A 20,297-nucleotide genomic window follows, 5' to 3' on the forward strand; every position below is an offset into this window, starting at 1 on the left:
TAAACCCACAGAAACTTTGTCTGCTTGGGCTCCTGAGATTCCTGGCCATACAATTGCTTTCCTGCCTCTTTCCTCCCTGCCTATATGTCTTTGTTTTCCTCACAAAGCAGAGTTCAGTGGATTTCCTGTACGTCCTCAGAGGCCATTACCCTTAAAGCAACATTGCTTAGCTGCAGTAAGGATCTAACTCAAAACCGAAGAAAGCAGTAGGAAGAACGATTGCAGTCAGCCAAGATTGTCTCCAAAAAAAATGGGTCTTGGGGCTCACGTGTACTCAGCTCACAAGGAAAAGGTGAAAGGAAGCATGTAGACCATTACCTCCGAGCATGTAAACCCTGAGCTAGTTACTAATCTCCTCCACCTCTTCCTCACCCTCCCTAATCTGCTCCACCATTCTTCTGCTGTTCCTTTATTCCTGCCAACAAGCTGCAGCTTACCCCTTGGATCTTCATCCTCCCCTGCCCCAGACACTCCTCCAGGCAGCTCCTTTAACCTGTGTTCCTCTAAGCCACTCACTCCTGAATCTTCTCTGGAATCCCCTGCAAGACCAAGACTCCTGCTTCTCTTTTACTTTCTCACTTGTTTCCTTCTCGTTTATTCCCTGCTTGCCAGAAGACCACGTCCTCAGCCCCTCCTGAGCCTTCCTGCCCTGCCTGTGAGTCTCAGGAGCTTTTGGAAACGTGAAGCTCGGGACAAGGGGCAGTGTCAGGGCTGTGCGTGCACCAGGACGTTGCTTTCCTGATCGGCATGTGTGCGTATTTTGCACATGGTCATACATTTTAAGGCAGGGAGTTTTCTTCTGTGACACAGGGGCTCTGCACCAGGCACCGCACAGCAACAGCATCACCAATGAAACTGCTTCCATTCCTAGGTAGGTGAAATCACCTTCCCCCGGGAGCGACTGGCAGGTGGGAAGGGAGTGGGGTCTGGCAAGGAGAAATTAGTGTTCTGGAGATGCTGGAGATGGTGAAAAGCTGCTGGGTACATGGTATTGAAAGCCTCCGTAGCTTTGATCAATGCTGTTACTGGATTTGGTAATTGTGTGGTTTGGATCATCCCAAAACCAAATCCCACAAATGCCAGTCTTTATCTCACTGTGGGTTTTGCTCTGTAAAAAAACAGAAACATTGTGGGTTTCCGTGGGTTTGGGTTTCTGTTCTTTTTTTCCTCTCTACCTACTTGGGAGATTTTTATTTTTCACATGTTATGAACAGTAAAATGACAACAGAATCCCACAGATTTCTGGTTTAATCTCTGGAAGGTCGTCTCCTCTCTGAAAAGCAGAGGGAAATGATGAAACCTGGTGATACCTAATTTGATTTGGATTATATATAATTGTTAAGAATTTTTGTGCAATTTTTAGTCTTTTAAATTTTTCATGAAATCGTAATTTGTCCAAGAAAACAATGCCTCGGTGAGATTTCCTGAAGCAATGAAACCTGTAATTATTACTCTAGGCTAGCAAACAACCAGGATAATATTCGGGTAGGGGAAAGGAGATTTGCAGGGGAAGACAGCATTCAAAAGAGTCTTTCTGTTCTGCAACTTTCATTATGTCCTGCTAACAATTTATAAAGTACAAAGTAAAAAACTTAATTTCCCTTCCAAGTTAACTACCTCATTTCTAGCCTGTTACAGGGTGTGTATAATTATTCAGTGAGCTGTTAGTTTTCTCAAAGGTAGAGATTCCTTTTTCCTTTGTGTTGAAAACCGTATGCATTCATGCAATGAGAAAGGAGTTATGTAAGAACTACATGTAGGAATCATCCAGTGGATAGAAAAAAAGAGGACAATACTTTCATAACATGGAAAAGATATTTTAAGAGATTGACTTCAAATAATGTGGATAAGTTCTTAAACCCTAATGTCATAATGCTGTAAATACTGTGACGTGTCATTTTAATCTCTCAGACCATGCCTATGTGTTAGCTACACAAGTACGGAAGTGCTTATAAAAATAAAAAATCTGATCGGGGAACCATCTTTGGTATTTTTCACTTTATATGTGTAGGGCAGTTTGGATGACACTCAGTACATAATTCAGAGTGCAAATAAATGTCTGTGCTTTACTGGAAAATACTAGAGAGCTTTGCAAGCCTTTCAAATATTTTTCCCAGATCACTGAATAACTTCTACATTGTTTACCAATTTTATACTGATTGAACACATACACAAGTTCTTAATCTACAGCGTCTGCTGTTTCTAGCCCCTGAGTAGTTTTATCGAAGAAGTCCACGTAGTTGTTGGTCCTTGTCCCATTCTGTGGTATAGCTGAGTCTACGATGATGTTAATTTTACTGGAGTATACCAATTTTGTGGATACTTTTTGCCCAGATCTGGTTTTAGAGCTTGGAATGAAGTTTTTAGATAAAGAAACAATTCTGGTTTTCCTTTGTTCCAGTTCTGATTTCCAGTCTGCTGGACTATGGCTGCACTTCTGCAAGCTGCAATATGACATGCCACAAAGATGCCAGGTGTGAAGTTCAGGGTGGGACAACAGGCTGCTATTGCTCCCAAGGATATACAGGAAATGGCATAACATTCTGTTACGGTAAATGGATTTTACCTATATACATTTCTTCTACGTGCTTGCTTGAAAAACTCACTCAAGAGACCATTAGCTCAAGGGTTAAACTTTATGTGACAACACCTTACACTAACATGTTCTCAAAGCGAAAAACTTTATTAGTTTCTCAGAAATTCTACAACTTACTCTCAGCCTACTATTTTAATACAGCATACAATGCATCTCAGTTGAGTATGACCTGTTTTCCAACTTCCCTTTTCCATGAGAAGTGCTGATGTGTCTTCTCTGATTTAGCTTCAGCAATTTCCCTTGTGAGTCAGGACTTCTGAAGCTTGGAGTTGGCATGACTGCTACTTTACAGCCCTGGCATCTCATCCACACACAATTGCACTAGGCCAGTCTTCCCAGCAGCTGATCATGATCAAATAACACAGCTCCTGGGCTACTCTAGAAGACTGAGGAGGTGTGTGTGCCACAGAGACATGCCTGCATGTGAGGCCAATGTTAATTTTCCTACTACAGCTGCTTGCAAGGGAAATGTGCCAGAAATCCTATGGAGGGATCTGGCTCTGCGTGCTTCTATCTTACATGCAAAGAAAAAGATATTTTCTCTGCCTTCATTTTTGAGTTGTCCTCCACTATGAATATCTCTAGTACTTCTTTCCATTGTTAGATAAAGAGTGGTTTTTGTGTTTCATGCATCTTGGGAAACTTTACAGTAACAGAGGTTTGGTATGAGCACAGGTAAGCAGCCCACCTTTTGTTTGGATTTTTACAGCTTATTTGCCATGGTGTACGTGGAAGTGTGCTTGTTTCAGGAAAATTTAGAATGCAAAGACCTTTTTCCTAAGAAAGTTGCCTATTCCTTTATAAGCTGGTAATGCTTAGAGAGGAATATAGCTGGCTGAAAGAATAAACAATAATGAATCACAATTATAGAATAATTTAGTTTAGAAGAGACCTGCTTCTCACTCGGAGCAGATCCAACTTAGAGAAGGTAGCTCGGGGCCTTGTCCAGTTGAGTGTCTCCAAGGATGAAGACTGCACACTTCTCTGAGCCCCTGTTCCAGTATGTGACTAGCACAATTTTGAAAACTTTTTTCTGCTATCTACTTGTGGTTTCTCTTGATGCAGCTTGTAACTTTTGCCTCTCGTGCACTTACCACTCTTCATTTCTAATAGTTTAGCTTCATCTCCACTATAAACCCCTATGACCTCCCACTAGGTAGTTGTAAACAGCAATATGATTTCCCCTTTGCCTTCTCTTCTCAAGCCTGAACAAACACTGTTCTCTCAACCTGTTTTTTGCATCATGTGTTATGTAGTCACTAAATATATTTCTTGAATTTAATGTTAACCTTGCCATAAGCATAGGTCTATCATTTGTCTATTGAGCTGCACAAACAAAAACAAGAAGAAATGGCCTTCACCACACTAGTATTGTATTTGCACTAATTCAATTTTACTACCATTAGTAAGCTGGTTGATTTGAAAGTTAAGTGCACATTACATTTGCAGAGTCAAGGGCCTACGCTGGTAGATTCTCTAATGCAGAGAAAGAGGAAAACCAAGCCAATTTTTAGCAATACTAGCTGGAACAAATCAAACTAGCATTTACTTATCTACCATGATCTGATATCCACTACATTATCTGTACTTTTCTAGAAAGTTGTGATTATGAATCATCAATTAAATTTACAGTAAAGATATCTGTTGTTCTTCACTGACATTACCGATGTTCTTAAATCTATCCATTATATGTATACCCATTATGGCGTTATTAAGTCCATTTGCATGAGAATGGATTTATCTTACCTTCCTTGTTCTTTTTTCTCATACACTATCTTTTTCTCCTGTATTTTCTTAGGGAAACCTACATTCAAAATTCATAAAACCATTTATTTTTCATTTAAAGAAAATTCCTTCCAGTGAAATATACATTCACAAATCTTGTGAATAAATTAATTGTTCATTAAGAATTACACTAAGTGTTTGGAAACTCAGTCTTTAAAATAAAATTTCCAATGTCAGTCCAGGCAAACCAGCTACTAGCTGTATTTCTGGTGCTTTCCAGTTAAGTGGCAGTGGTTTGAATGAAGCTTCATGTCAGGGGATCAATGTTTTCTCTGGTAAAATACCTCGACAACCACCAAAGTCACTTACCCTCCAGCTAAGCAGCACAGCTTGTATCAGAACTATGTGGCTGTTGCCCCTCAAAGAGAGACGACGTTTCTCTAGGGCAGCATGTTACACGGTGCATTATTAATATTGTGCAGTAGTCCTCTAATAGCATAAACAAGTAACCTGAATTTTAATTGGTAGGCTGTAAAAAGGATTAGAAATATAGGCCAAACCCTGTCATAAATAGTTTAAAGCTATGAAAATGTAAAGCAAAGCCTCAGTTTTTTAATGATGTATTAGATCTTGCTGTTCTGTGTGGTGAAAGCGGCAGGTGTATCTGCTACCCATTTTTCTTCAGTTAATAATCTTAGGCTTTTCCAATGATAGTCCAGGCACCTTCAAAGGAGATCATCAATTATGTGCTAATACAGGTATTTTCTGAAGAGTATATATGGTACATTGTGTTTACGTATTTGCCCTTTCAGTTATTTAAATAGGTTGTAAGAGTCATAATTACTGTCAACATTAATAATTTTGCATAGCATAGAACCAACTTCTTAATTGTGCATATCCTGGTAGACAATTAAACCAGAACAGTGGTTGTTCTGAGGGTTAATTCTGGAACAAGCAATTCAAATTCTTTCTCCTTATAAAAATATTGAACAACAAAAAATGATAGTTTTCAGGTTAGTCCTCTTAAGCTTGTATGGCTGGAAAATGGTCCTTTTTATTTATAGGTACATTCTCACCGTATTTAAAAGGTTTACAATTGTTTCTCTACTTTCACTTGCTTGTAACACCTCTTAAATACTTGTAAAAGTTATTTCTTTGTTAGCTGTGTCTTTTCAATGTGATACACTTAAGACATTTTCCCTTGAGTTTACTGTGCTGCAAAAGGCAATAATGCCCTGTTACATTTATTTCCTAGCACCATTATTGATGAATCATGAATCACTAATGTCAGCATACCTTAGGAGTGGGGTTTGTTAGTTTTTACTTTGCTCCCTTTGCCAGCTGGCTAAGTGACTGCAGAGAGCTCAAGATTATTGGATTTGCTGTGTATAGATAAAGACATATAGATATGGATTTAATTTCCTGGTGTCAAAGTCATGGCTTTTAAAATAATTATCCTCTTGCAATCTTTCCCACAAGATTTCAACCACTTTAAATTAGGTCATGTTTTGGACTTTCCGATGGCATACTTTGGCCAGTGTAACTAAAAGCTAATCTCTTCGTGTCATTGTCTCCAGTAAGAATATGTGCAGGAATGTACATAGTCAGGAGAATAACTGATTGTAGGATCTGGCCTCTTTTATATATTGGAATCATAAGTTGCATAGCAATAAATTCCTTCTGTACAGTATCTTCCAGAAAGCCATAAATGAGTCACCTTTTCAAGCTTTACACCTCTGAGGTACAAAATACTATCCCATTCTTCTTAGTTTTGTATTTATATTCCTTGCTTTATGTAGTATGAGATGAGAGAGAACAGCCTCTGAAAATATAACTGTTTTCCTTTAGGACTCCATTCTTGGGCAGATGTGTGTTCAGAATGTAATACATGAGGCTTTAGCTTCACATTATCATACACCTAATTGAGATAGCACAGCTAGAGCTCTTGGCATAAAAATAAATATATATCCAGATAAGACTGATTTATAGGCAAGTTTACTTCCCTTTTTGCAAAAATGCCATGGATTTTTTACAGATAAATAGCGTATATTTGCCAGTTTGTAAACCCATTTCTTTCAGTAAAAAGAGTCGGTCATCTAAATTAGGTGTTGCTCATAAACACAGCTTTCTTCCAAAAGAAAATTAAAGGAAACAAACAAAATTTCAGATCCTTTAGAGAAGATTGGGGTGGAAGTAAAACTTCATAGAAGCCAATATTTTATTTTTAAAACAGAGGGGAAAATGAGCTGGCATCATTGATGCTTTCCTAAGCAGCTCTGCTGTTTCAGTACTGGCTGCTTCTTGATTGCTGACTGCCAATTTGCTGCTTTGCTGGCACACTGCAGGAAATTAAAGTAAACAGTATGATCATAGTGTTTACTTTAACTTTGCAAAATACGGAAGGAAAATGAAGCAGTGCTGTTTGTTCCAGGAGGGTAGGCAGGCAAGCAGGAAAAGTCTGAACACAATATCCCTCCCAGATATCCCTGCACAATATTCCCTTGTAAATGTCACTTGCAAATTATACTGCAAAATTAATCAGTCTTACTTGTAAAATAGTTACAGCAGCTCCAGAAATAGTGAAAAGGGACTTAGGCTGTCAGGGAGACTTTGCACTGAAGCAAGGTACTGACTCTCTTTCTGAAGTGCACTGCAGGAGGATTTATCGTTTTCCAGAGGCAAGAAATTCATCAGTGCAAAGTGGTATTTTATATCAAAATACAAAATCCCTTTTAGAACACGGGGCAATTTGTGTAAACTCGGCTGAATCAAATTCAAAACCTACTCAATATCTGAACACAAACATATTTGCTTGTTTTACTGAGGGTCATACGACCAACTCTCTGGCTTTTGCCAGCTGTAAAAAGGAGCTTTCCTGTGAGATATCAGCTCCTTGCTCTAAGGTGATGTTGCTGTGTTCCACCATCAACTTTTATTTCAGTCACTGAATTTGTTTTGATTCACTGGTGTCACCATTGCCATTCTGTAGCACCCAATAGATATATAGCTTTGAGGGAATTTTTACCTTTCAAATTAACCTGACTCTGTAAAACCACTGTATATAATAATTTCATTCTGTCCAGAAGTGTCCTTCAGTAGAAAACAACCTAATCCAAATGCTGGTTCACCAGAGAATTTTTTTTGTTCTTACCAGCAGGCATACATCACTGGATGTCACTTCTGTGTTTACCAAACAGCCTGAAATCACTGACACGGAAGAGCCAATCCACACACTTCCTAAATTCGTTTCACTGCTTTCAGTTACCACAAGCTATAAAAAGGCAAATTGCAGCTGCTCTAGCATAGCACAGCAGGAGAAAGACATGTCTTAGCCAAACACAAATAACAGCACTCAACGCAGTGGGTAATGGCTTCAAAAACTTGGGATGTGCTACATGGGAGGCCAAAGCAGACCACCGATTCCCAACCCTTTTGACACGCTCCTCATAGCCTTTGGGCTCATCTGTCACTCTTCCTTACCCTTTTTCCTTTTCTTCCCTCCCCCTGTATCTCCCAGTCTCTGCTGCTTTGCCTCCAAATTCTGCTGGATCTTTTACACAGTTTTGAGGTGGAGCATGGGAAAACCAGGGCATGGGCTGTGTGAAAGGGCAGAAGTCATCTTCAAATTCAGAATTCCTACTCCAGGCTTAGGTGTCTGGCTTTTTGGTGATCCCAAGAAGTGTTAGGAGGCACCATCCTGTCTGTGGCATATACAGATATTATATTAATTAAGTCCACACCTTGAGGATTCCTCTCCAGGGGACAGAAAGTTTTCTTCCCTTCCACATCTTCATTGGTCATAATGTAGCTGAATGTTTTTCACCTTTTCCTGAAGTGTAGGGATTGACTGCTGTGCTTTGCACTGTTACCCAGCTGAAGTATCTTGATCACACATTCCAGATTAAACCTATAGGCAGATCATGGAATTGAAAAGCCTGGTCAAGTTAGCCAGGACGATTTGATATTCCAGTACATGACAGTCTGCCTGCCTGGGAAAGTGTGGGTGTTAATATACAGGTTAACATATCAGGTTGCTGGCCATTTGGGGACCTACAGCTTTATGCATGGCTTTTGCCTTTTCATGTGCAAGATGTTACACTTTTCTGTGAATTTTGGAAGGGTTTGATGGCTGTAATGTATGTAGACTCCTGGGGACTAACCAGCAGCTGCATGATTGCCTTCCAGTTGCAAAAGATGGAACTATGTTTATGTTCCTGAAAGTAGCCATACCCTTGGCTAACATTGTTAGTCAAAATAGAGTTTTCATAGAGCTGACTTTACTTTTTTATAACTGAAATTGCTTATTGTAACTAGCTACTATTGAAAGTATATTTTAGTTGAAGCTTTTAAGAGTAGATCGGGAATTTGAAAGGAGAGAGTGTGTTACAACAGTGCCTGGTGATGCATGAGAACATTAGTCAGATGGAAAGCAGTGCAATATATTTGAAGTAACAATATGATCCTGCTGAATAAGGCACAGTGGAGACTGTCTTACTCCAATTGTCTTACCTCTGTAAATGGCTGAGTCCATAAAATTTTGACGCAAAGCATTTTATGCATTCAAAGTGCCAAATCCAGTTTTCTCACTCATATGAAAAAATCCCTTCTAGTTTCTCATTTGAATGAGGTAGAGAGAAATCTTCAGAGGTTTAGCTCTCCTTCCTACCGCCAGAAAACACAGTTTGCCTGGGCCAGAGACACAGCTGGCTATAATAATTTGTAAGATTGACCCTCATTTTAATGAGCCTTGGACCAAGCCCATGATAGACTCATAACATTCAAAATTTGGGCGGAGGGGACGGGGGAGAAAAAAACAGTTCTATCTTTTTTTCCATGTTTTTGTTTACATTTTCTTGAAACAGTACTTTGAGCATGACTAAAATACATTAATGCATTTTTTGAATGGGTGAGGAAGAAAGAAAACTTCCTCTTGTTACATGTTTAATCATATCCAATCTTTCTTTTAAATTAGTCCTGTTTGCATCTAAAAAGAGTTTTTAAAATGTGTGTAGATGATGTGGTAGAAAAGGGTTAGGTGTTTTTCTCAAAAGTGTACCCAAACTTACGAGCTGATCAGCCGCACATGGATGGTTTCTTATTTGTTTAATTCTAAATGTGTTTTAACCCTTGCCAAATAATGCTAATTTCCTTTCTTGAGAAAATACTCTTTTCATCCTACTTTACAGTCCTAAGAATCAATCAGTACGTTACATGTTCAGAGGATGTGGGAAAATTCATTTAAGGATCTTTAAACTCATTATCTCAGAGTCTGCTTACTTCGTGCCTGCCAGAGGTATGATTCACTTCCTGCATCTCCAGCATCTGAAGTGGTCCCAAAAGGTCCAACAGTAACAATACATTCTTCTCACTTGCTGGTTTGAAGTAAGAGGACGGAAAATATTTCCAGAACATGTATACATGTATACTAAATGTACAAAAAGTGTACATTCAGGGACCTATGTATCAGTGGGTATGTGAATAAAAAGCAACATTTTCCATGAAAAAAAAATCGAACAATCTCAAAATTGTCAGTTTTACTCGTTCTATGGTTGTATATTTGAAATTAGCTTTTGTTAAGGAAAGACCAGGATTTATTGGAAATAAATTGCTTCCATAAATCCCTCTTCCTTGAGACAACTTCTGTGCCTAGGTCTGCACATGGTGGAGCCTGCTACAGCTGTCAGGTTCTGCAGCTGCCTTTGGGGCTGTGAAGTTAGTGTTACCCAGGTAGCAAGGAAAGTATCAGAAGGAATTACACACGTAAGAGATGATAATGTCATTTCTGTGCAGCTACGTTGATTTCTTTATAATACTCCACCAGTCTGGCATACTGATTTTACTTTTGTCTCTGTTCAATAACTCATGCAGTTCAATAGTAGAAAAGTGTTCTCTTGAGGATTGTTTTTGCTTTTTTTGTTTGTTTTCCTCTTCCAGAATAAACTGGCCAGGAGTGGTGAAGTTGTCTGTAACTTCATTTGAAATGTGTAGTTTATCTAGGGTGATATGCTGGTGCACAAGTTTTCTATGTATGACTGTGAAAAATTGCCAGCAGAGCTGTTGGCAGTCGGGACATCAAACCCCGCTCAGCCCTATGTGTATGAAAGAGTTTAAGAAGGTAATTGATACTTTAGGCCTCTATTTGCCAAAGAAAGAGATAATGATGTTCTCCAGGTTAGATTCGAATCTAACCAAACATTGTGCTCTAAATATAGAGGACAAAGTCAGGTGATGTTTGTGAAAATGCTGCTCAACTGCAAGAGAAGGAGGGGGCTGAAGGACTGCAATTTTGCACTGTATATTTTTTAGGTACACAGATTTAATTTAGAGATTATGGCTTGAAAATGAAATTTACAGTATGTGTGTTATTCTGTGATAAGAAATTGATTTTGTGACCTTGGTACACATTAATTGAAATATCTGGCACTGTGTTTTGCTGAGGTTAAAGGAAGCCATATATGCCTGGAACCACATTCTTCTTTCACCTTGAACTGCACAGCTAATCACAACCACAATCACTGGTAGGAAGGAAGCTGCTGTTTCGCTGCGGTACAAGGAAGCTGAATAATCTCTGTTCATTGTCTAAAGGATAGGTTGTTGTGTGATTACTTCGGGCTGAGTTTAAGAGATTCACGATAACTTCAAAATGGAGATTTCGGGTGGAATCAACATTCAGCAAGCACCAGGGGCTGGACCTTCAGCTGCTGCCGTGAAGCAGACGGGAGCGAGCAGGGAGGTTTGCACAGCTGAGGCGCGGGGGCTTCTCCTTTGGTCTGCCCACCACAAGCATGGCCACTCTTTTAGAGCTGAGACGGCTCTGTCCTGTGCTCTCGGCCGCTGTGCCAGGAGATGATACTGGGAAAAGCTTCTCTGGTCATGTGCTCCCAAATGCTGTTCCAGTGGCGGGGAGGAGGGAGCAGCACAGGGGCTGCTCTGCCCTTGGACTGTTATTCCTGCGCATCCTCCCGCTTGAAAGGCCAGTTGTAGCCTTTAGGAACAGCAGGTATGTCCCAAGGGACTCTGCTGGTGGGTTTTTGATTTAATATGTCTGCCTTAGTTAACTGGGTTTCTGTCTTACCTTAGGCTTGTACAACTGTGACAGTTTAAAGTTGTCTATAAACTAGTGTGGCAGGGTGTCCCATTATTTTAGTTATTACTTAATGTTACACGTTTGTTAGGCTGGTACAGGATCGTGTTTTTCAAAAAGAAAATGAAAGCTCCTGAAAAGCCTTGACAATAAATGGTTATTTGTTCAAAACCAGCCGAATCCAATCTTTGTTTATGTTAGTAGGCTTCATGTAATGGTGTTGCAATAAAGAAAAATAGCTCTTCAGGATATGCATTGGCTTTTATGTTTCATTTGTAATGAAAGCTATGCACATAGGCAGCAATCTACATAAGTTACATTGAAGGAAAACATAAGCATAGATGGTGACTTGCATGTTTATATTTTTAATATTTATTTGTGGCAAAGTGTCTCGATCTGAATTTTAAAGGATGTCACATTAGGCTGAGGTATTGCAGTTTTCATTCCCAGAAACTTACCAAAGGAAGACTAAGAGAAAAGGTGAATTTGTCCTACACCAGGAGACCACTGCTTCTCTCCTGCCCCATCTGTGCAGAAAAGCTGCAGATCCATTCCCATTCCTCATCTTTTGTCCTAGCTTAGGAGAAAGTCCAGTGATCCCCACTGCCCTCCTAATGTTGTAATGGTTTTGGGGTATCCCTAAAATTCAAATGGGCTTAGGCGAGTGAGCCCTGGCTCACAGCTGGTGTCAGGAGTGTCATGGGAGGCAGGGAGTTATCACAGCAGTGATCTCTGTACCACATGAAGGTCTTCATCACTGATCTCTGTAACATCAGAGGCCCTAAAGAATTGCCAGAGAAATTCTTCAGGATGTGGGCATGAACTGAAAGAGAAGTTCGGCTAAGCTCTGTGGGCCTAAATAGGAGCTCTGAGCCTTGCATTAGTTCTTTGTGGTGATGAAAAAGGAGTAGGTAGAAAATCAAATTACAGTGGAGGCTTTGCCTTACTTTTTGTCTTGAATAAATCATTTTGGTAGGTATCATTGATCCTGAGGAAGCTCTACCATTTCAAAAATCAGCCTGTAAGAAGTTTAGAAGGGAGATCTGTGGAGTAGTCAGGCAAAAAGGTTCGGGCCTATCCAAAACGTTTCATTATTTAGAGCTGTGATGAAGCATGCATCAATTCATAAATATGACCCACTGTGCAGTATAAAAATATCAATATTTCTGTCTCATTGTGTAACAGATATCTGGTGCATACAGAAAGAATTTCATCTCCTCAGCTACCACAGAGAAAATGGGAAAGGCAAATAGCCTTCAAAAGTGTATTGACTTGAAAGCAGAGATGGGGAGAAGTTTCTAAAACTTAACTCAGCTTTTCATCTAGGCCAATCAAAAGAGAAACTATGTGGGGTAGCAGTTGTAAATGATGCAGAGCTGCAATTTGTCTGTTTTTTTAGGATTGTCATGCAAATCTTGGTACGTTGCTTCCACAAAGCTTTCATCATACTCAGCTCCATGGCTAAAATCTAGGAAATTCTTAGTAAAGCTGTCTTCAGAAAATGAGGTTGCTTCAGGGGTGCATCACACAGCATCACTGCTCTCACAGGAGAAGCTAGATACTCAGTCCTAGGTATGTCAGGACACGGTGGTGGACTATGGAAGTGTTGAGCTCCATTTGTGTCATTTTGCACATGAGGTCTGAGGCTTAGGCAATGTCAAAGGAGAGGCTGGGATAATATTTACACAGCTGTGGGCTGCAAAGAAAAGAACTGCTAACTGAACTTTTTGTACATCCTCTTGAATAAACAGGTAGTATGCTAATACCACCAAATTGCTTCTTGTTGGAGGGGAGGGGAGGTATGTGCTAAAAAGCCTCTGGCCTGTATTCTCTGCTCTCAGAGAAAGCTGTTGCAGCTTTTATTAGCTGTAAAGTGTTCTTGAATTATTACTCAAGTTTTGGCCCTAGACTGATGAACTTTTAGAAGACTTTTAACCTGACAATGGCACATTTCCCTCAAGGAATGCCATGCAGTCATCAGCATTCAAGTTTGATCTTGATATTCAAACTAGTAAGAGGTCTGTGCTGCAGTATGGACATCTGGTTTTGAGTGCTGCAACAGAAATCCAAGTGCAGGGCTATTGTTGTTTTCACTGGCAGTGTGGTAAAAATAGTCTCTTGATATACCTGCAACCTCTCTTCTTGTCTCGGTAAGCAATGGCAAGAGCATGGATGACTACAGTAATGTGTTTTATAATCGTTTCCTGCAGAAGGGGTGATGCTGGTGACTTTCCTCCAACAGGGAGGTGACTTGCGATTGACTCTTGCAAGCTACAACGGCTGTAGGACACAAAGCCACAGTTAGGGGTGGATTTTCCAAAGAAACATTTGTTGAGCACTTTTGAACTGTCTGGCTCTATCCTAGGTGCCTAAAGGAGGACTGAGTTGTTTCAAAAGAATAATCCCTGTTGTGGGTGCTGTGCAATTGCAAATCCGTCCCTGAAGTGCTTTTTTTTCCCCCCTTATCATCTGTTGGCAGTGTGGGCCTTTGATTGATTTATTACTTTATTTTTAACCGCAAAGACCCTTTAATTAGGGAGGGGAACTATGTGAATGAGCCGGAGCTGCTGGTGGTAGCAGCTCCTTGCCGTCAGAGATTCGGTAATTAAATAAGTAGATAATATCCTCCTTATGGAGAAGATTTAGAAAATCATAAGGACTTTGCATTATTACAGTGTTTAACATCCGCAAATGGAGGGAAAAAAACATAATGGCAATTTTCATTAGCTGCAATGCATGTGGAGGGCTCTTTTTCTTTCTTTGAACAGCCAAACACTAAACAATTCCTAAATCCCTCCTTGTTACTTATGTTTTCTTCTTGGTAGTTAAAAACCCCATAAAGCAGAAATTGAAGACTTGCTATTAAAATACTTGCTGACAGCTCCATTCAAAACATCCTTTCAAACAGTGCTATCACATCATGATTCATCTGCTATTCTGATATAGTTGCTTTAACAATTATCTGCCTTCTTAGTTAGGACTCATCTCTTTTCATTGGAAAATCCTTCCTTTAGACACTTTATTGAATCTCTGCTGTAAACAAGTCTTTCTCTGGTGTGGTACTCTGTGTTACAGAATGCATGTAACCCCAAAAAAAAGCACAGTAACAGGCTCATTGGGGATGAAAAATGAGAGATGGTCACAGCACATGAAAGAAACTGTGGCCTTTTTCACCTCTTCACCTGGAGTGTACAGGTGAAAGCACCCTGTGCAATGAGGATAACCAGTCAGGGTTTCTGGCTCAGTGTGGTGACCCCACATCCCCCAGTACCGAGCAAGGGCATGCGGCCTTTTGGCTGAGAAGCCAGCATGCAGCACCCCACTCCTGCGCCCTGACCCTGCCGGGGCCAGGCCTTCACCTGGCATAGAGCAGCACGACTCCGGCGATTACGGCAGAGTTGCGCAGCTCCCACCAGCTGAAGACCAAAACAGGAACTTCCTGGGGATTAAGTGGTCCCCAGTGAAGCAGGGCGAATTTCACTCTTGAAGCTTGAAGTTAAAATTATTTACAGTCACTTTAACAGGACAACAGCTGCTCTTTACCTAGAGATGAGCCAACAGCACTGAAAGAATTTGGATCTGAATTGCAGATGGATGGATTTCAATTTGATTCAAGTAGCTGGACTGTACAATTCTGCACTGCAAGCTCTCAAAGTCAGAGCTTGAGAGAAAAATCATTAATTTGGAAGCTGATACTCTGAAATACTTTTATGAAGCAATATATTTTCATAGCAGACACAGATCAATTTAAAAGTAGTAATCAAGAGCCATGTGCTACTTGTTCACGGACAGAAAATGTAGAGAATCCAGCCAGAGCCAGACACTTAACATTCAGAGCATTCAGACCAGCACTGAGGATATTGCCTCTATGGAAAATAGTATGGTTCAGAACTAAAGTATTGTGAATTTGTGAGATAATCACAGTGCTGTGCAGATATAAAGATGCTGCCAGACTGCTGCCAGAAACAAGCTCAATGTAACTTTTTAGGCAAATTTGAGTTTAACTTCCGTACAAATTCTGGTGTAAGAAAAACTCTCTGCAAATATTGCACGGAAGAGATGTTTTCAATTCTTGAGAAAAAAATAATATAATAGAACCCATTCAAATTACTTTTTATCATCTTTGAAAAGCATTCTTTAAATCCAAAGTAACTACACCAGTTTTCACCAAATGAGATTCAGGTCCAGGGATTTTTCTCTTGCCAGTGCTAAGAACTTTATGAGATGTAACATTCCCTTCAAACATAAAGCATCCACACAGTACTGTTTTATGTCACGCAAATAATAGCATTGTACAAAACAAAAATTTATATTTACTTTGATACTACTATGACTAAACTCCTCCTGGAAATTTTTAACCTTGCTCCCTTAGTAGTCTCTTTGGGCATGCTTATAGGAAAAAATAGTGGCCACTGGCAGTGATAGATATTGCAAAAGGGTGATTCATTTCATCTCTCGTGGCGGTCATTGAGAGACTCTGCTCTGTACCATGCTCAGTATCTGAAATCAGGTCCTCAAGCATTCAGGATTTGTACAGATGTGATTTTCACTCCTTTGCTGAAGTTATCCTCTGTCACAACTTGAGGCAACCTGAAGGCACCTCCATGTGAATTAGTTATGCCCTCACAGGTTGATTTTTCTGCAGTTTTCCGAATCAATCTCTACCAGCCAGGAAGGGAAATAAGGAATAATGAAATCTTTAATGGATGGCTTTATTTTAGCTGATGTGTTAAGGTTTTCTGTGGCAGTGACATTGAAGTGTGATCATCCTCAGTACCTTTTGAACTCAGTTGTCTTCCACTAAATTTAAAAAAAAAAGTTTTTTAAAAACTTGAAAGTTTTGTGTAAATAGCCTGACGTGAAAAGTTATACTGTAAACTCACATATACTCAAGAATCCACATGGAAAGGTAATTTTACTTTGGATTGAGCCATTGTCCTGGTTTCAGCAGGGATGGAGTTAATTTTCTTCTCAGTAGCTGGTGTGTTTTGGATTTTGTGTGTGAAGAATGTTGATAAAAACATTCTGATGATACGAGTTGTTGTTAATGAGACCAAGGACACTGTCTGGCTTTCCAAGTCTCGTTAACGTGCAGATGCGGGAAGCTGGGCAAAAGACAGACAGAATAATTGATCCAAACTGGCCAAAGAGAGTATTCCATGCCATAAACGTCATGCTCAGTATATAAGTGGGGGTTGCCCATGGGAGGGGGCATCATTTTCAGTTATTCCTTTTCTTGTCGGGTATCCGTTTGGGCACCCTTGGCATTCTTTTCTTCTCTCTTGCTTGCTGGCATCGTTCCCTCTACCTTGCTAGCTTGCTCTCCCCCTTTGCTTGCTGCTCGGTGTTGTTCCTGTGATCGCTGCTCAGGACGGGCTGCGTTGGTCATTCGGACATCGGGTGGTGAGAAATTGTACATTGTTCATTTTGTATATATTAATATCCTTATATCCTGTTAGCTTTGTAGTTTTTAGTATTTTTAGTAAACTGTTTTTATCTCAACCCACGAGTTTTCCTTTCTTCCCAATTTCTCTCCCCTGTCCCACTAGGTAGGGGCAGGGTGAATAAGAAAACTGTGTGGTGATCCGGGCTAAACCACCACAGCCATGTAAATAATTTGAGCTCTACCTTGAATTTCCCTAGCCACCACAGTCAAGCAAACTTAAGATATAAAATGGTAGGAAGCTAGGTCTCAACAGTTACAGGTTTTGTGGAATATTTTCTTTGCTGTAACTACTCAGAAGCATTTTGATGTAAGATGTTCCTACCTATTTTGCTTGGCTTCATTTTCAGTAATATAACATTATCTTAAGAGACAAAATTTTATTTGAACTGAAGAGTCTGGTTAGGCCTACAGTCTCTTTGGATTTTTCTACTCCTTGAGCTATAAAATAGTAGGGAAAGAGTCTTTATATATATACACATATATAGACCATACTGTCTATGTACATTTAAAAGGCATTGAAACTATCTGAATTCCTTTAATCTACGAAAAAGGTCCAAAACCTTAATTCACAAAATTTAGACCTGTATCCGATTCATTACAGAAATGTGCTCAGTAAATGGATAAGAAATAAATAAAAATATGCTGTAGTTTAGCACTCTGCACATAGTTTTACCAAAATAGGTTAGGACAATGGAATATTTTCACAGCGTTTTCTGTAGAGCATAGTGCTTGAAAAAAAAATCTGTTTTTTTAGTCTGTGATGTGGGATCTATTAGGCAGGTGCTCCAAATAGCTAGAGAATTTATTTTTGCTTTTACACCTCTAAGAAGATTCAGTCTGGAGGGTGTGAGTTGCTCACGGAGAGTGAGATTCCTGAATGAGCTTATTACCTCTGTGTCAAGTTTTTATTACTTCTATTCTCTTCATGTTAATTGTATAAGTAAACAAGGTATGCAAAGAAAATGGTGAAATTTTTATCACTGATTTCTCCTCAGAAAAGCAACATAATATAGTGATGTGAAGACAGATGACTTTATATTACATTGCTGTATGCTACTCTATAGCTATGTGCTACTTTGTAGCTGTATGCTACTCTATAAGCAGTCAAAATCTTAGAAAATACCAAACGTTGAAATTTGTTGAGACTAGAAAATGAGAGTGAAGCTTTTTCTGGGATATTTTTGGGAAATGTTATAATTAATAATTATCTCCTAGCTGGTTTTGTTGTTATTTCTCTGCTCCAGCTTTTGCCAGACCAGATGTAAACTGCTTTTGGCTGGTCTGTTAGTGGGGTCCGGTTATTATCAGTTGGAAAATAAAAGCCTCCCTCACTTATTTGTATAGGTAAATCTGGTCATTGACTCTTCCCATTCCCATCCTTTCTGCTTTCCCTCCATATAATATCTCTGTCCTGATTGGTGTTAATAACATCTAGTAATTTAGTGTCATCTGTGAATTTAATTCTCAGGCTGTTCATCTCTTTTTCCAGAGCATTAATAAATATGTAAAATAAAACTGGGCTTAACACCAACTCCTGTGGCAACCCAACTGGATACCTCTTCACAGCTCAGCGCAGCGCTGTTTGTCATGACTCATTATCCTTTGTTTACATTCCTTCAGCCAGTTTTCAATCCACATGACAGCACTCTTATCCAAGACATAATAAATTATTTTTCTAATAAGATTTTGTGAGGCACTGTATCAAATGGTATACTACAGCCCAGATATATTGCAGCTACTCTGTTCCTTCCACACACTAGCCCAGAAAATGATGGAAGAAGCAATTACATTTGTCTGCCATGATCTGCTCTTTAAAAATACAAACTATTTATTGGTCATGGTTCCTCTGTCGTTACAGATTATTTTAAGCTCATAGTATTTATTCTATTTTTTTTAGAAGAGATTGAGAGCAATCATACCAGAAGATAACCGGAGGTTCACTCTCCCTCTCTTCCCCTTTTTCTTGGATGACTTTCAAGCAATTGCTGAGATTCACACCTACGATTTTAAGGCAAAGGGGGCAGTCTATCCCAAAAGTATTCCCTTCAGCAATGGGGCATCACATGTGAGGAGTACCACCAGAGCACAAGGAATGGCAGAGATGGGACTACCTGTAATCGAGGAAATACAGTCAGAGAGAAAGGACAGAAAGGCATGGCATGGCTGTTAGGAGGGGGAGACAGGCTGCCATGATGGTCTGAATAGAAGAAAGGAGCTGGTGAAGTGAAAGAGAGTCTTAAAATTGGGAGTCAATTTGATGGGGAAATTCTGGGGCTGTCAGCTCTAGGGGAGGATCCCTTAGCTGTCATTCATTCAGTGATTTTGTCTGGTGCTGTTCAAGCCAGGAGCCATGCTTTGCTCTCTTTCATAGTAGTTCTTGTACTGCTGTTTGCATCACATGCCACTTGGGGCTTTGGAAAACAATTTAAAAAATAATCCTGTTCCTCTGTTTGAATTCAGATGTAGGCATCATGTTTTGCACTGTGCAGTTTGTATCAGTAGCCCATGTCTTCTCAAGCCTTCTGGGCCATGTGGATTATTGGGGACAGGAGCTTTTGCTGTCATAACTCCATGTTTGGGGCTTGTCCCTTACTCAAAACAGAAATACATGTACAGACCTCACACTGGCTTTACCGAGAGCTGTTCTTGCCTGAGAACTGCAGGATCACACCAAGGATCAAATCCGCTTTGTGGAGGGATTACATTTCCTGCCAAATAAGTGACATGGTTTAGTTTAAAGCACATACAGAATAAATCTGTGACAAGACAGACATTTAACAGTGGCTTAGTGTCCAGGACTGTCATGGGAGACAGCTCTCTGCGTCTGATCTAGCAAGATCTTCTGTTCAATGTCTGCATGACCTTGGGGTCCACGTCTCTAAAATGACTTCTAGGGATCATGTCTAATGAATTTTTAGTACTAATTTATATGTACCACACAAGTGTGGATTTATACAGTTAAATTATATTGGGAGATGACCCCTGAGAAGCCACTTCTAAACAAACTACTTTCCTTTCTGCCAGCTCTTGTCACCACTCTGCAAATCTTCACTGTCTTCTTTGTGTCGCTTACCCACGCTTATCTTTGGACTTTAAAATGCATTCATCGAAGAGATAATAGGTTTCATTTTGTATATCACTAATGATTATCTTGTGAAAACAATGCTACTGAAAATATGTGATGTCTGACCTGTAATGAATGTGTGTACACTGTGTACATATTACAAAAATTTAAGTCCAGCTCCTGAAAAAAAAACAACATAAACTTGCTCAAGAAATTCCTGTTTCTTGCAGTACTGTGTGACTGCTCTGGGAGCTCCCAACAGCCAAACTTCCTGTGCTGGGGACAATCAGAGAGGCACATGCTGTCACGTTCACCCTGGAAACTAACTGCTAATGCGGTTACTACCCTGCTCAGACTACTCACTTAGGAAAGTATGGGTAAT

General features: G+C 39.8%; 1 protein-coding gene across 3 annotated transcripts in view; it reads left to right on the forward strand.

Annotated features, from left to right (window-relative positions):
- The first annotated feature begins 206 nt into the window (after positions 1-206).
- ADGRL4 (adhesion G protein-coupled receptor L4) overlaps positions 207-20,297 on the forward strand; it is an 80,190-nt gene continuing 60,099 nt past the window's right edge. Inside the window, exons 1-3 of one of the 3 annotated variants that reach the window (XM_086753127.1) lie at positions 207-292; positions 811-871; positions 2,402-2,551. In XM_086753127.1, the coding sequence (XP_086609253.1) occupies positions 251-292; positions 811-871; positions 2,402-2,551 (253 nt within the window). In that variant the 5' untranslated portion in view covers positions 207-250. Of the gene's footprint in view, positions 293-612; positions 872-2,401; positions 2,552-20,297 lie in introns of all 3 variants that reach the window. The other 2 variants (XM_086753130.1, XM_086753129.1) reach the window with 2 other exon arrangements.

This window comes from Chlamydotis macqueenii, chromosome 8, assembly GCF_036417535.1.
Source record: "Chlamydotis macqueenii isolate bChlMac1 chromosome 8, bChlMac1.mat, whole genome shotgun sequence".
NCBI lineage: Eukaryota > Metazoa > Chordata > Aves > Otidiformes > Otididae > Chlamydotis > Chlamydotis macqueenii.